Below are 14,126 nucleotides of genomic sequence, written 5' to 3'. Positions count from 1 at the left end.
CAGGAATTTAGTTTTAATTGTTTTCCACAGACTTTTTTTTCTCCAAATAATTCTTGGAAGAGTGAGGGGAAGAAAGGTGTTTTTCATTTGTTTGATTGTATAGATTGTATGAATCCTGCCGTTTGCTTGGTTTGAGCAACATTTTCACTAATGAGCATTTATTAAAATAGTGAAAGACTTTCATTAACTATATGATCCATATGTATTTTGAGAATACCCATTTATTCTTTCTTTTTCTGTGTAATGTTTTTAGTTCTAATTGAGCAAAGTAAGCTATATTAGGATCTATTTCAACCTGCAAAAATTTCAGCTAAATCAATTATACTATGAAGATTTCCGAAGTCAGGGGTGCACAGGATCAGGTCATTTAAGCCTTTAAATGTCTGCCAAGGAAGCTTTCCTGTCATAAATCAACCCAATGTCAGCTGCTATTAAGTTGTTCAAATCTGTATACCACCTGTGTTGCCACCACAGTTTTTTGGCATTTGTGGAACAACAAGGTTATGCATGTCTGTTTGCTTGCTATTTGTAATGCAGTAAAAATGTTTATGGTAGCACAAAGGCAAAGTCTGTTTCCACCCTAAAATTCTTTCAGTCTTGTCCAGCATGTAGGGAGCTCTGTTAGCATCAGGAACCTGGTTGCTCCTTCTTTCCTTTGTGTACTAGCTTTATAGATGAATTGAAGCATGCAACATTTTTGCAGTATGAACATTTAAAGCAGATATTACAAAGAAACCCATATTCCATAAAAATGTTATGTGCTTCAGTAAATACAGACCACACGGAACAGTTACAGGCCTTTGTTTCTCAGTTACATCCAAATCTCACACAGTCTTCTCAGTTCTTTGTGTAGCAACAAGAAAGGAGAAGCTTTGCCCCCTCTTGCCATTACTCTCAGGGCGAGTCTAAGGGTTTTGGGGAGGGCTTTGTTAGGTGATTTGGGGCATCTCCAAATTTTGCTAATGAGGAACAGTTTACAAGAAGGATGTGGAAAAATTGGAATGAGTCCAGAAGGAATGAACAAAACTGAGCTCTAAGCAGGGTTTTGATGAGTTTTCAACCCTAGAAAGGGTTGGGGATCAGCTGTTCTTTGTGTACATATAGCATAAAAGTAATGGGTTTAAATTGCAGCAAAGGAAATGTAGGCTGGATATCAGGAAAAACTCTCTGTGAGGGTGATTAAGCATGGGAACAGATTATCTTGAAATGTTGAGGAAGCTCTATCTTTTTGAAGTGTTGAGAAGAGCAGATTAGATGAATACTTGAGTAGAATGATTCCGATGAGGATGAGTCTGTTTTGAACATGAGTTGTACTAGATGACCTAAGCTCTGCATAAACCCTATTTTTTTTTATTCTCTATGAACTGGGACTAGCAGTCTCTTAGCCCCTGGAAGGTTTATGTGCATTTTGGAGAACCATGCTTCCTCATCTGTTCTACATTTTGCACCTTACCAGCAGGATAAAGCACATGATGACAGCTAGTGGAATTAATTAAATTTCAAGTTTCTCCCTTTCCTTTCAAATAGTTTTTAATTCTCATAGGTCTGATATGGCATATGCAGACATTTGTAGATATTGAGACATAGGGGGTGGGGAAGTTTCTCCTACCCCTCACCTTGATGATCAGTTTGGTCCAAAACAGAGGAATTATATTATTTTATTTCGAAAGAGCAAAACTAATAATATATACTAACTGAATAGTTCTACACTTCTTTATTTTCCTTTTGAAGCGGTCTGGTTTGATTTTGTTTTTGTGATAACGGTAAATACAAATAGACAGACTCTGTGCATGGTAGGGTCGAGGGATGTTGTAGCTATAACAGTTGAGGAATTATGTGAATTCTTTTATTGGACCAGCTGCAATATAATTTTCTCATTTTTGAAAGAAAGTCAAACAAACTTTCAAATTCAAGACGTTCTCCATCAGGCCACCTGTGTGCATCCACATGCATAGATTGACCTAGATCATGATAGCTGTGCGTGTGTGAGAACTGTTCTTAACCCGCATATTGAGAAACGGACAACATGTATCATAATCTCATCTGGTTGTTTTGCTGATACAATAATCATTGGTTATTAGTGAAGGTTGATTTCCTGCCCTCCCTCCCCGCCCCCCTTAAGACTTTAAACATTTAGTTATGAATGCTTACAACTTAAACATTGTTGTGTTTCTTTGTAGGTTACTCTAAAAGTTGGGAGGTGTGCAGCCAGTTGGGACAATCGGAAAGTTATGCTGACTTAAGTACTAGACAAGAACTTATGGCTTTTGCTCTGACACATTGTCCTCCAAATGCCATAGAGTCACTTCTGGCAGCAAGCAGTTCTCTGCAGACCCAGGTACAGTGCATTTCTGTCAGCTTTTCCCAGACAAGTTGAAAATGTAATTGAAAGGGTTTTTTGTTTCATTTGGGTTTTTTTAATGGTTTGTTAATTTTAAAGTAGGAGCTGACTATTTTTTGTATGGTTTCAAACTTCCACACAGTTTTTTTAAATTCTTTAACAGTCTTTTATCCATTTTACTCTTTCTTTTCTACCTAGCATTTTGTCTGGACAGGTAAAGTATTGTTTGTTTGCTTTCTTAAATATTTTTCTACTACAGGTAGACACATTTCTTAAGTAGAAATGTAATCGCCTGTCTGATATCTACTGCTGGTAGACAAGTATTCATAGCCTCAAAGATTTCTAAAGTGCAACACATTTGGCTCTTTGACAGACTGCTCCTTTCTCTCTAATACTTTAATTTGTTTTCTTATTTTCAGATTAAGCATTTGTTTGGGATGTACAATTAAGTCATTCTTTTTAATGTTCTTTTTTCAAACTCTATAAGGACTTTATACATTATAACACAGCTTCAGTAAATGTCCACTTCATGCTTTAGTGCTTTTTAGAGGTTCTGCTAAATATAGGGGGAAATCTTTTATTTTTCCCCATTAATTTCACCCACAGTGGATTTAATTACTGATAGTTATGGTTTAGGTTTTGATCCTGCTATTAACTCTGCACCGCCAGAGTTAATAGCAGGATCAGGGCCCTACATATCAAATTTATTATGCATGCAAAAGCATAAGTTTTTAGCTATTTTATTGTATGTTTTGCTACGATGACTAATCCTAGTTTTTATAGATGTTGTGGTGCAGTAGTTCAGTTAGTCAGAAGATTACATTCCTATTAAGTTTAACTCTGTTTCTGCCTGTACACACAGAATCTCTTTAATTGCTTCATACAATATGCAGTTATATAGAAGAAGGGCTGGAAGGGACAATGTAGACTGGGGTGCTCAACTTTTTCATGTGGCAGGCTGGATGAATGGCACGGGGCTCATCCATGGGCCAGATTGGACCCCAGGTGCCAGGATCAGCCCTGTGCCACCTCTTCTCTGCTCACAACTGGATACCTCCTCCCCCATTCCGTAATGTAGCAGGAGAAGCTAGGCCAAGTGCAGACCCAGTGGACACTTAGGGACTCCGGGTCTAGCCTCCAAATATAAAATAGTCTTGTCAAGGTGGGGCAGGTGGCTGTTAGGAGCTGGAGTCAAGTCATGGTTAGATTGGCCACTTGGGGGCACCACAGCCGCCCTTGAGACGAGTCCTGCTACAGGACACATAGCAGCAGTTGGGGAGGGGTTCCCTCCCAGCCTCACGTGGCACCCAGCAAAGCCCAGAAGCATGTGAAATACCCATAGCAATGCCTACATCATCCTTGACCAATGGCTGTCAAACCTTTTAATGAATACTTCCAGTGATGGAGACTCCACGGCTATCCTGGGCAGTCTGTTCCACTGCCTCACTCTTCTGTGTCGCACCTTGCATTTCAGAGCATTGAACTTCATCCTGTTAGCTGCAGACCAGTTTCCAATCTGTGAAGATCCTTCTGAATTGTGCTCCTGTCCTCCAGGTGTTTGCAGTCCTTCTCAGTTTCCTGTTGTTTGCAAACTTTCTCAAGAAGCTCTCAATTCTGGGCCCCTTGGGCCCTGGAAAGGCCCCTGTGGGTCTCCACTTGAAACCTCCTTCTGTCCTGACATGGATCTCTTTATAATCAGCCTTCACTTTTGGCTGCTGAGCCAGTTGTCCATCCACCCTTGTCCATCTCACGTTTCTCCCATTTCTCTATAAAAGGGTCATGAGGGACCTTGTCAGAAGCTTTGTAGAAGTCCAGATAAGCTATATCCACAGCATTCTGTTCATCTGCCCAAGTAGTTACTTTGTCAAATAAGATTAATTCGCTTTACGCTATTTATTTTTAGTAAATCCGTTCTGGGTGCTTGTGATTAGTTTTTTTCCCCCTCCAGATGCTTGCAAATGAGCTTCCTTATTATATTTTCCAGTATCTTTCCTGGTATTGAGGTGAAGCTAACTGGTTTGTAGTTCCCGGGTCCTTCTTTTTGCCTTTTTTTAAAAGGAGTACTGTGTTGGAACTTTTTCCAGTCCCCAGTACCTTGCCTGTCTCTAAGAACTTCATGAAGATCATTGCCAGTGGCTCCAAGATCTCGTTCCTTCAGTACCGTGGGATTAAGTTCATCATGCCCTACTGACTTGAATTCATTCAGACACATCAAAAGCTCTGTGATGGTCTGGTTTTTTTTGTTTTTTGTTTTTTTTAAATTTCACCCCTCAGCTTGTCACCTTCCTTACCCAAATAATCTTTATTAGGTGCCTGGTGGCACCTTAATTTTTGTGAAGACAGAGTAGCAGTTGAGTAGCTCTGCCTTCGTGCATCTTCTGTTAAGAGTTTTCCCTAGCTAGTTGAGAGAGAACCCGCATCTTCCTTTGTCCTTCTTTCCTGACCAACATACTTATAGAACCTCTTTTTGTTGTCCATAACCTCCCTTACAAGATACAGCTCATTCTTTATCTTTGCCTTCCTGATTTTGTCGCTGCAGGTTCTTGCTGTTTTCTGGTATACTCCTTTGGTGACCTGCCAATTTTTTTTTCATTGCCTGTATGCTTTCTTTTTGCATTTAAGGCATCTTGGAAGATCTTTGTGCAGCCACATTGGTCTCTTGCCATTCTTTTTGTGCTTCCATTGTATCAGAACAATTTCTTCTTGGGTTAGCAATACTGCACCTTTTAGAATCTCCCATCTTCCTGGGCACCTTTATCCTTCAGTCTGTCTTCCCATGGCACTGGACTCAGATGAAATCTACTTTTCTGGTGTCTAGCAGCCAGCCTACTTTTGCTGACTTCATGTTTTCCCTATCTCATGATCTGGAATTGTATCATATTGTGATCGCTTCCTCTCTGGTTGCTTATCATCTTCACGTCCTTCACCAGTTTTCTCTGTTGATCAGGACAAGATCCAAGATGGATGATCCCCTGGTTGTATCCTCCACCTTCTGGAACAGATAGTTGTCTTCTACACAGGGTAGGAACTAACCCAACCTTTTGTGTTTGGCTGAATGGTTCTTTTCAGGAGATATCTGGAAAACAGAAATCTCCCAAGAATACCAGCTTATAGCTTTTGGATAGATTTATCACCACCGTGAAGAGTGCCTCATCCACTTTTTCTTCCCAATTTTGTGGCCTATAGTAAATTCCCACCTTTATATTGGTGCTGCATCTTTTACCTCTTATCTTCACCCCAAATGCATTCTGCTCTGCTATTTTCATTCTCCAGAACCAGGGAACAAACGTGTGTTTGATATACAAGGCAACACTAGCATCTTTTCTCCCAACCCTTCCAAAATAAAATGTAACCCTAATTATGGACATTTCAGTCACAAGAGCTGTCCCACGTGTCGCTGCAATACCTATCAGGTCTTAGCTTTTTTACAGGCTGTGGCTTCCAGCTTATCTAGGTCATTCCCCCTACTTTGCATTTTTTTTACATACATTGGATGTGTTTTGCATTTCGAGTTATACATCTCCCCTTTGCACTGCTTGTTGCAGTGCAAAGGATATATTTCAAACTTTACTTACTAGGCCTGAGTGAAGCGGCTAGTATTTGCTTTGGATTCGTCCAATTTGGGGGACAGTGATTCGATTTTGGTGATTCGAATCACTGTCCCGCATTGATTTGGTCGAATCTGATTTGGAGATTCAGCTATCGACGAACTGGCAAAATCTTCGAATTGGACAGGCCCCATCCCCTGCCCGGCCTCAGCCTCCCAGCACTTTTTTTTTTTTTTTTTTGAAGGCCTGGGACTTAGCTGCTGCTGCCAGTTGTGTGTGTGTGGGGGGGTGATCCCCGCTGCTCCCCACTGCCCCATGCTAAGAACTTGGGGCAGGAAATGCGCCTTTTGCAGGTTCGGTACTGACCACAATTCTGAAATGGACCGTGGAGATCAAAAGATCATAGGTAAATAGGGCTGCAAGGGACTGCATGCTTAGGTTCTTTCTCAGGGTAGCATCATCCTTACCTGAAGCAACCAAATCAGGTGTCTGTCTAATGTGCTGTGGAAAATTTCCAGGGACTCCACAACTTCTCTAGGTAGCCTGTTCCAATACTTAATCATGCTCCTAGTCAGAATGTTCTTCCTAATCGCCACCCTAAATTTTCTTTTCGTGCAGTCTGAAGTCATTGCATGCCCTCAACCAGAAATCATTAACAAAGATGTTCAACTGGGTATCTGTGATACCTACCAGATCATAGTTTTTTTCACAAGCTGTGGCTTCCAGCTTAGAACCCAAGACAGACACATAGGGAACCCTACTTGATACTCCTCCCAAGCAGACATGGAGCCGCTGATGACATTGAGAACAATGATCCAATAAGTTTTGTTATCCACCTTGTATTACTTTTATCTAGTAGATATTACTTTTATCTAGTAGATATTTCCTTAGCTTGTTAATGAAAATGTTATGGAAGATGGTGTCAAAACTCTTGAATACATCAAGGTATATCACACCCACTGTCCCTTCCCGTCCCCTACGCACCCCCCCCCCCCCCCCCCCCCCCCCCCCCCCAACCAAGCCTGTCATGTATCATTTAAAAAAGGAAATCAAGCTGCTTAGGTATGACTTGGCCTTGAGCAATTTATGCTGGCTGCTCCCAATTATCTTGTCCCCTTTAGGTGCTTTAAAATAGATTCCTTGAAGAATTACTGATAAACAATAGTCTTATTTAATTTAGACTACACATGAGTATGCACTTTAACTTAATGTCTACATGGCAGATTTATCGTTCTTGGGATTCTAAAACATATAGCTCTGCTCCAGATGGGCTGTCTCCTAAACTCTGAGCAGCCCATTTGTTTCTGAGGGGCTTTTGGTGGGCTGATTTGTACTGGCAAATGATGGTGCTAATTAAGTTAACACCACATTCATACATCCATTCATGATGCAGTGCAAATGCAACTACACTGCTTTTGATTTAGAGAACCACCTTTCCAAGGCAGCAGAGTGTTACTGTGGGCTCTGCTGCTGGGGATGAGTTAAGTTTACATGCAGAAATGACCTTGAACAATTAATAATGAAACTGGATGTTCCAATATCATTAGAATGCTTCTGTAAGAAATCTGCTTGCTAGCTACTTACCAGATCATTTTATTACTACTTGCCCTCTCTGTAAACATTATCAGAAACTTGGCATTTGTAGAATACCTACCAGGTCACAAAATTCATGTTATTTTTATTTGAGAGTGAGCACAAAGGAGCTTCAGGGTCTGGGAGCCCTAACAGCATGCACTGTACTGGTAACTGTTTTGTTTTTTTAAACAAGGAAGTGTGTTCTAGCTTGAGCACTTCTGATGCCAGTGTGTCTGTATGGCCTGGGGAAGAGAAATGACTATATAGAACCCTATAAAATTGCTTTTACAAAGTGACTCCTCAAATATAAGTGCAGTTTGAAATATATCCTTTGCACTGCAACAAGCAGTGCAAAGGGGAGGTGTGTAGTTCAAAATGCAAAATATTTGTAAAGAAATGCAATAAGTAGGGGGAATGAACAAGATAAGCTGCATGCCACAGCTTTGTTTGTTTTTTTTACAGGCTATCACAGAGACCCGGCGAGATAGCTCTTACGACCAGAATGTCAATCCAAATTCCACTCCTACCTGCTCTCTTATAGCTGGAATACACAGTATTTTTTTAAAAAGTGTTTTGCCATAGAAGTAAGCTAGTGTGAAAGAGAATGCAGACAAGAGGCAGATCTGTTCAGTTTTAAGGTGCCATTTTCCCATTTTTATGGTTATTTTTAAAGAAACCCCACAATTTATATTGCAGAAAAATACAATATTGTATAGCAGCAAAGGTGATTCTGTGCAGTAGATCAGCAGGATGCCAAGATAACTTTTTTTTGCCTTTTCCTAGAGGCTTTACAGTCTGACATTTCTCTTTCATGACATTAGATAGTTTTGTTTGTTTATATGATAGTAGAGATAATATTTACTATTACTTTGCAGATTCTCTATCAAGCAGTGAATTACCAGATACTTCCCTCAGAAGGAGGAGAGAATATACGTGTCTCAGGAGCTCCATCACTGATCAGCAAAGAAACTCCTCAGGTAAGTTTTTTAGAGACTGTAAAATGCCCATTATTTCATTCTCTTTTATTCCATATCATAAGAAGAAAAGGACTTTTAAGAGCTCTAGCATAGCCTGTGAATTTGAGGTTTACTAATGTCTCCCTGATTCATGCTTTGCACTTAAAACTAACAAATAACCCAAGAAAACAAACTAATAGATGAATATTTAATAGAGTTTCCTTGCTAATACATTGTGTAGTGTGGTCTTACGTGCCCCTATCCAGTGGAATCTCAGCACGATAGGAAAAATAATTGAAACCATAAATAAATTGTAAGTCAGGCAAAGGGGAAAGCAAACCAAAAAATCTTATGTACGAAAGAATGAATAATTCTGATTTTTAGCGTGATCTCAAAGCGCTAATCAACATTGGTAAATAAAGCTGGGTAACATATTTATACCAATAAATATATTTCAGTCTTTCTCCCCTCCCATCTATGTATTACCATATTTATCCAAGTCCAAGATGACCCTGGAATGATTAGATGACAGCCATGAAAAAAATTATAATGTTGTTATTTTCCAAGTAATCGACCCGCTCTTGTGGTTCAGTGGTAGAATGCTTATCTGACAAATGGGGGTCCCAGGTTTGATACTTGGCTGTGCATATAACTGCAGCTATCGAGGCACTGGCCATCTTGACTCAGTCTGGCCTTTGGGTCTTGTCTCAATGGTCTAAAGGGGAGAAGGAAGGTCTGGGCAACCTCCACTCCTCCATACTTCTGCCTACGTGTATACGTCAAAGGTTCTGGTGACCTCTCATGAATGCACCATGATCCAGAAGGATTAACAGTTGCCTGCTACTACCATGTATGGTATCTAATTGGAGGGGTGTCTTAAATTTGTTTCCCCTGCAACTGCAGTGGGGAAAGCGGTGGCAGAGGGGGAAGACTGGGGGAGAAGGGGTGGGAAGTTCAAGCAGCTTGATCCTTGCCCCCCTTGTAACTTCCCCCACCTGCTGTCACTGCCCTACTCTGCCCTGTCTTACCCCCTATCTCCCCAGCCCCCACCCCCTCCTGCCAGCTGCTGGTGCTACCAGGCTCCTCAGGGGCTGAAGCAAATATGTGCTCCATGGCCCAGGCTGGAGTTGGGCCAGATCCTGCCTGAGCTGGAGCGAGGGTAGGCTGCTGAAGGGAGAGGTTGGGGCCAGGCAAAAGCTGTTCTGTTTCTGACCCCAGATCAAGGCTGAGACTGCAGCAGCTGCCTGCCCCTTCCCTCCCAACCATCAAGACAAGGGGCTTCCCTCCCCCGGCCATTTAACATGGGGGGAGATTGTCCTGAATTCAGCTAAATACCATACTTATAGGCTTCATTCTTTATGAAATGTTTCAAACTGTTTATAACAAAGTGTTTTCAAAGATGCATAAATTTCTGATGCTTTATGATTTTGTAGTCTGACCTGCTGAATAACACAGGCTATAAGCTTTCACCACATAATTCCTTTACCATTGTGATTTAGCAACAGTATATCTTTGAGAACAATTTCATCTTATAAGACATGTGTGTGTTGGTAATCTATTTATTTGATGCTTTGTGATGCATTATTGTGGTGTGCAATTTGTCATTTCAGTTGTGCATTATTTTTTTCTCATTGGATAATTGTACATTTCTAGACAGAGAATATACTCCCATTGCATATAACCAATACCTGCGTTTGAACAATAACGCCTCTTAATTCTGGGGAAATATAGGTGTTCACATGAAGAATGATCATTTCTTAGCACTGCCGGCAACAAACTATATATTATTTCAAGTTATCTCAGAAAACAAGCAGAAAGGGGCTGTGTGTGACCAAATTGAAAAATATTCTAGAACTTGCAGAAGTGTATACAAAGCATTTTTCCCACCAGCCTGGGTTAATTATAAGAGAAATGGCACTACAGATGCATACATCTTGCATTCTGGCCTTTTAATAAGTATTCTTATAGGCAGTCTCAAACCTCTACCATTTCAAGATGATATAAAGCCATGTTTTCAAACGTACATGAAGGCGGTTGCTCTGGACTAATTTGAATTGATATTTGTTTAAAAATGGTGTCATAATTTAATAGTCTGTGATCTCTTTAGGTGAAACTTGTTTGTGATGATTTAGGCTTTTTTTTCTGCCTTAAACAAGCTATATATCAAAAATGCCCTTTTCCTTGCTTCATGCTTATAGCTGAATCACAACCGGGAAGCTTGATATATTGTAAACACCTGATTCTCTCTCACAAAGATATAGCCAGCTATTCATTATACAAGGAATATGTGTTTTATAGGCTATTTTGGAGGGTCAAGACTTACAAGTCTGGGAAATGCATTTCTTTACATTCCCCTTTTCTTACTCTTACCCTTTTCTGTTTCATCCATCATTCAGGTAGCATTGATCGATCTCTCTTTTTGTTTATTTTTTTTTAAAAGGAGAGTTGGTACAGGGGGAAAAAAATGGTTCAGATGATCCTTCTAGGACTTAGGTCCCACCTACATGTTACACAACACATGATTAACTGGTTAATCATGTCTCAAGTTGTGACCCAGCTTCATGTTCAATCAGTTAATGGCATGATAAAACAAGGAATAAGCCACAAAGTTATTTCACAAAAAATGGATCAGCAAAAATGCAAATGCAAACAGAAAAATGCTCAAAGAGTTGGCTTGCTGCTTACTTAACATAGCTGATTAACTTAAAATGTGATTTTTGTCTTTTATAGCTGCTTTCTTATTTTTGTTTAATTTCATTTGTTTGTTTGAGGGGTTAGTTTTTTGTTTGGTTTGTTTTTGATCAAGCTGACCCTGGGATTTTGGGTTAAAAACGCCAAGGAAAAAAAACTGTTGTTTTCAATATCATTCATATTTACATTCATTTAACATTGGTAGTTAACAAAATCATTACTTTTTTATGAAATAAAATTGTATTATTTCACTATAGGAGTTAACTATCTTTTTTATAATTTGTGTAAGTATCTAATCTACTGAATATTTAGCTGTCTCTCTTCACTGTCCTAATAAATTTTATGATTAAAAGATTTGACCATTATTTGACAATATTTGACTGGTCAGTTAACTAAGTGATTGGACAGGTCAAAACCCTTAGTTTTTGGCTGTTAAATGTACTTATCCTCCCCCCCCCCCCCCCCTTGTTTTTTTCTCAGTTACAATCCAGTTGCTAATTGGAAAAAAAAAAATCTTTGAGGATAAGAAAATAGGTAGATTACAAGGAGTTTTTCTTTTCTTTCAGCATAGCTTTCTCAGCACATCCGATTCCACGCCCTCTGGTGCTCTAATAAAAGTTTAGCATGTCTGCTAATTTTAGCTTTTTTATCCTTGCCCAGTGAATTGAAATTGGGAAACCCAGCAGGTTTTTTCTTCTGTATTGGCAGTGCATTGTGATGACACATATGGACCATAACTAGGACCACCCAGCTGCTCTGCAAAAATCCCACTGCTTTAGCAGTTTTAATCCTTTGTACAGTCAAATTATTAAAACAATATTCTGAGCAACTCTCCTGCTTGAGTCCCACAATTGCAGTCTCAGCCGCAATAAAATCTTCCTCTCCGCATACAGCTACTTCTCTCTCTGACTGACTAGAATCTTGCCATTTTCTTCAAAAGAAAACCTACAACCCATGATGTGGCTTTCTCCCTCCATCTTGCCTTTCCTGGCTCTCCTGCATCTCCCTTCTTCTCCCCTGTTGAAGATACAGAAGTTTCTCATCCCTTGACCCCCCCCTTCCATGTGCCCCAGGGATTCATTTATATGAAATGAGAACTTTTTTTATCTTCCTTGCTTTCCTTCCTATCTCCTTTCATTTTCCCTTAACCTCTTATTCTTTTGCTCTTTCCTTTCTAAATACAAATGTATTTTCAGTTTCTTGTACCTCTAAACAGTATCTGCCCTTCACTCCACTCACATTTCCAGCTGCTCCCCATTCATCTCCTCCTCCTTTAGGCTTTAAGCTTATTGAACAGTCTATGTGCAGTCATCAGAGTTCTGTCCTCTGGTTGCTTCCTAGACCATTTCCAGTCTCTTTCCCTTAACCTGTGACAGGGCACTAGGATGCACCTGTCCCTTTAAGAAGGCAAGCAGCCTGAGAGGTAGCTTGCAGATAATGGAGGGGGCTGAGTGGGAGCTCACTTGACTGGTGGGGGCTGGGCCTGAGCCTGAGCTGGTCAGGCACTTCAGCCCTGAGAGCCATAAAGTGAGAAGGTCCAGCAACAGAGCAACAGGGCTCCTGAATAGACTGTGTGGGGGGCCCAGGGTGCTTGTCGGCAGGAGCAGATGCTTTTAATTAAGTTATACCAGTGTTTAGCCTTGGCCTTGATCCCTGCTGAGGGCAGGCTCAAGACCCATTGAGAGAAGCAGTAGCCCAGGAGGGGCTGAGAGTGGGGCCCAGCAGCGAGTGCTGGAGCCCAGAGAATGGGGATCAGAAGATCTACAAGTCAAGACCCAGAAAGGGGCTGGGAGCAGGATCAAAGGATCCAGAAGGCCAGGGTGGGTCTGAGAGAGAGCGGGACCAAAGGAAGTCCGGGAGCCAAGATGCTGTCTGAGGGTGGGACCAGAAGGTCTAGGAGCCATAGAGTGGCTGAGAATCAGACTAGAGAGTCCAGAGAGGACAGAGACCGAGACTAGAGGGTCCACGAGTCTGAGAAGGGCTGAGAGCCAAGCCAGAGGGTCCATGGGCCTGAAGAAGGGGTGAGAGGTGGACCAGAGGGCCCACAAGTATGGACAGGGGCTGTGTGCGAGTCCAGGAGGTCCGAGAAGTCAGGGACTGCATGTGTCACCAGGGGGTCAGGGAGCCCTGCGAAGAGACTGAGCATGAGGCTGGAGGGTCCAAGAGCCCAGGGAGTATCTCTGTGTAGGACCAGGGTCAGGAGTCCAGACATAGGGGCTGAGAGAGGACCGGAGTGTCCAGAAGCCCAGAGAGAGGGGCTGAGAGTATTGAGGTATCCTAGAGAGGGGCTAAGTGGAACAAACCTCAAGTGACATAAGCGAGTGATAACGCACGGGTGTGGTGTAGGGGAGAACCAAGCCACACAATGAGCCCTTAAGGCTACATGTGTCCTGCAGGGGCACAGATGAGCTGATTTTGTGTGAAGGCTAAACTGAGAAAAAGGGGGTCGAGGAGGGACCTGGTGGTGATTTGTGCAGATTCAACCTCACTCTAAAGCAGCAGTTCCCAATCTGTGGTAACAGACAGCCTATCAGTGGTATGTGGCAGCAGCAGGCAGGGGTGCTCAGGGTACTTATGCCGAGCACAGGCGCCCGGCTGGGCAAGGCTTCAGCCAGCGCAGCACATCACAGTGAGGGGCACATCCTCTACCAGGCTGTCTGTATCACCAGCACTACCCACATGCACATGCAACTCTCCCATTCTCTGGGCACGGGAGGGAAGCCCCATGTGCTGGAGCCAGCTGCCTTCTGTCACAACCCAAAGGGTGTGATTTTTTGTTTGTGCGCGCTTCGGCACTGCTAAATTGTCCCCGCTAAATTACAGCTTCTTTGCACAGTGGAGTTTTCTGCTGCAAAAGAGAACCCCGGTGCAAGGGAGAATTTCCCGCCAATTTGAAGCTTTCTTTGCAGAGTGCATTTCTTTGTTGCAGCACAGAAATGCTCGTTGCAAAGAGTTCCCGCCATTTGTATGCTAATTTGAGTCCCATTATTGGCCAGTTCTAAATTATTCACACGT

At 41.8% G+C, this 14,126-nt stretch overlaps 1 protein-coding gene across 1 annotated transcript in view; it reads left to right on the top strand.

Moving 5' to 3' along the window:
- The window catches only part of NBAS (neuroblastoma amplified sequence), a 383,345-nt gene that overhangs the window by 169,684 nt on the left and 199,535 nt on the right, over positions 1-14,126 (top strand). The window contains exons 34-35 of the mRNA XM_025198082.1: positions 2,181-2,338; positions 8,340-8,441. Of these exons, the coding sequence (XP_025053867.1) occupies positions 2,181-2,338; positions 8,340-8,441 (260 nt within the window). The remainder of the gene's footprint in view (positions 1-2,180; positions 2,339-8,339; positions 8,442-14,126) is intronic.

Source organism: Alligator sinensis, unplaced genomic scaffold (assembly GCF_000455745.1).
Source record: "Alligator sinensis unplaced genomic scaffold, ASM45574v1 scaffold130_2, whole genome shotgun sequence".
In the NCBI taxonomy this organism is placed as follows: Eukaryota; Metazoa; Chordata; order Crocodylia; family Alligatoridae; genus Alligator; species Alligator sinensis.
The sequence above is the reverse complement of the archived record's forward strand: the minus strand, read 5'-3'. Positions and strand labels throughout refer to the sequence as shown.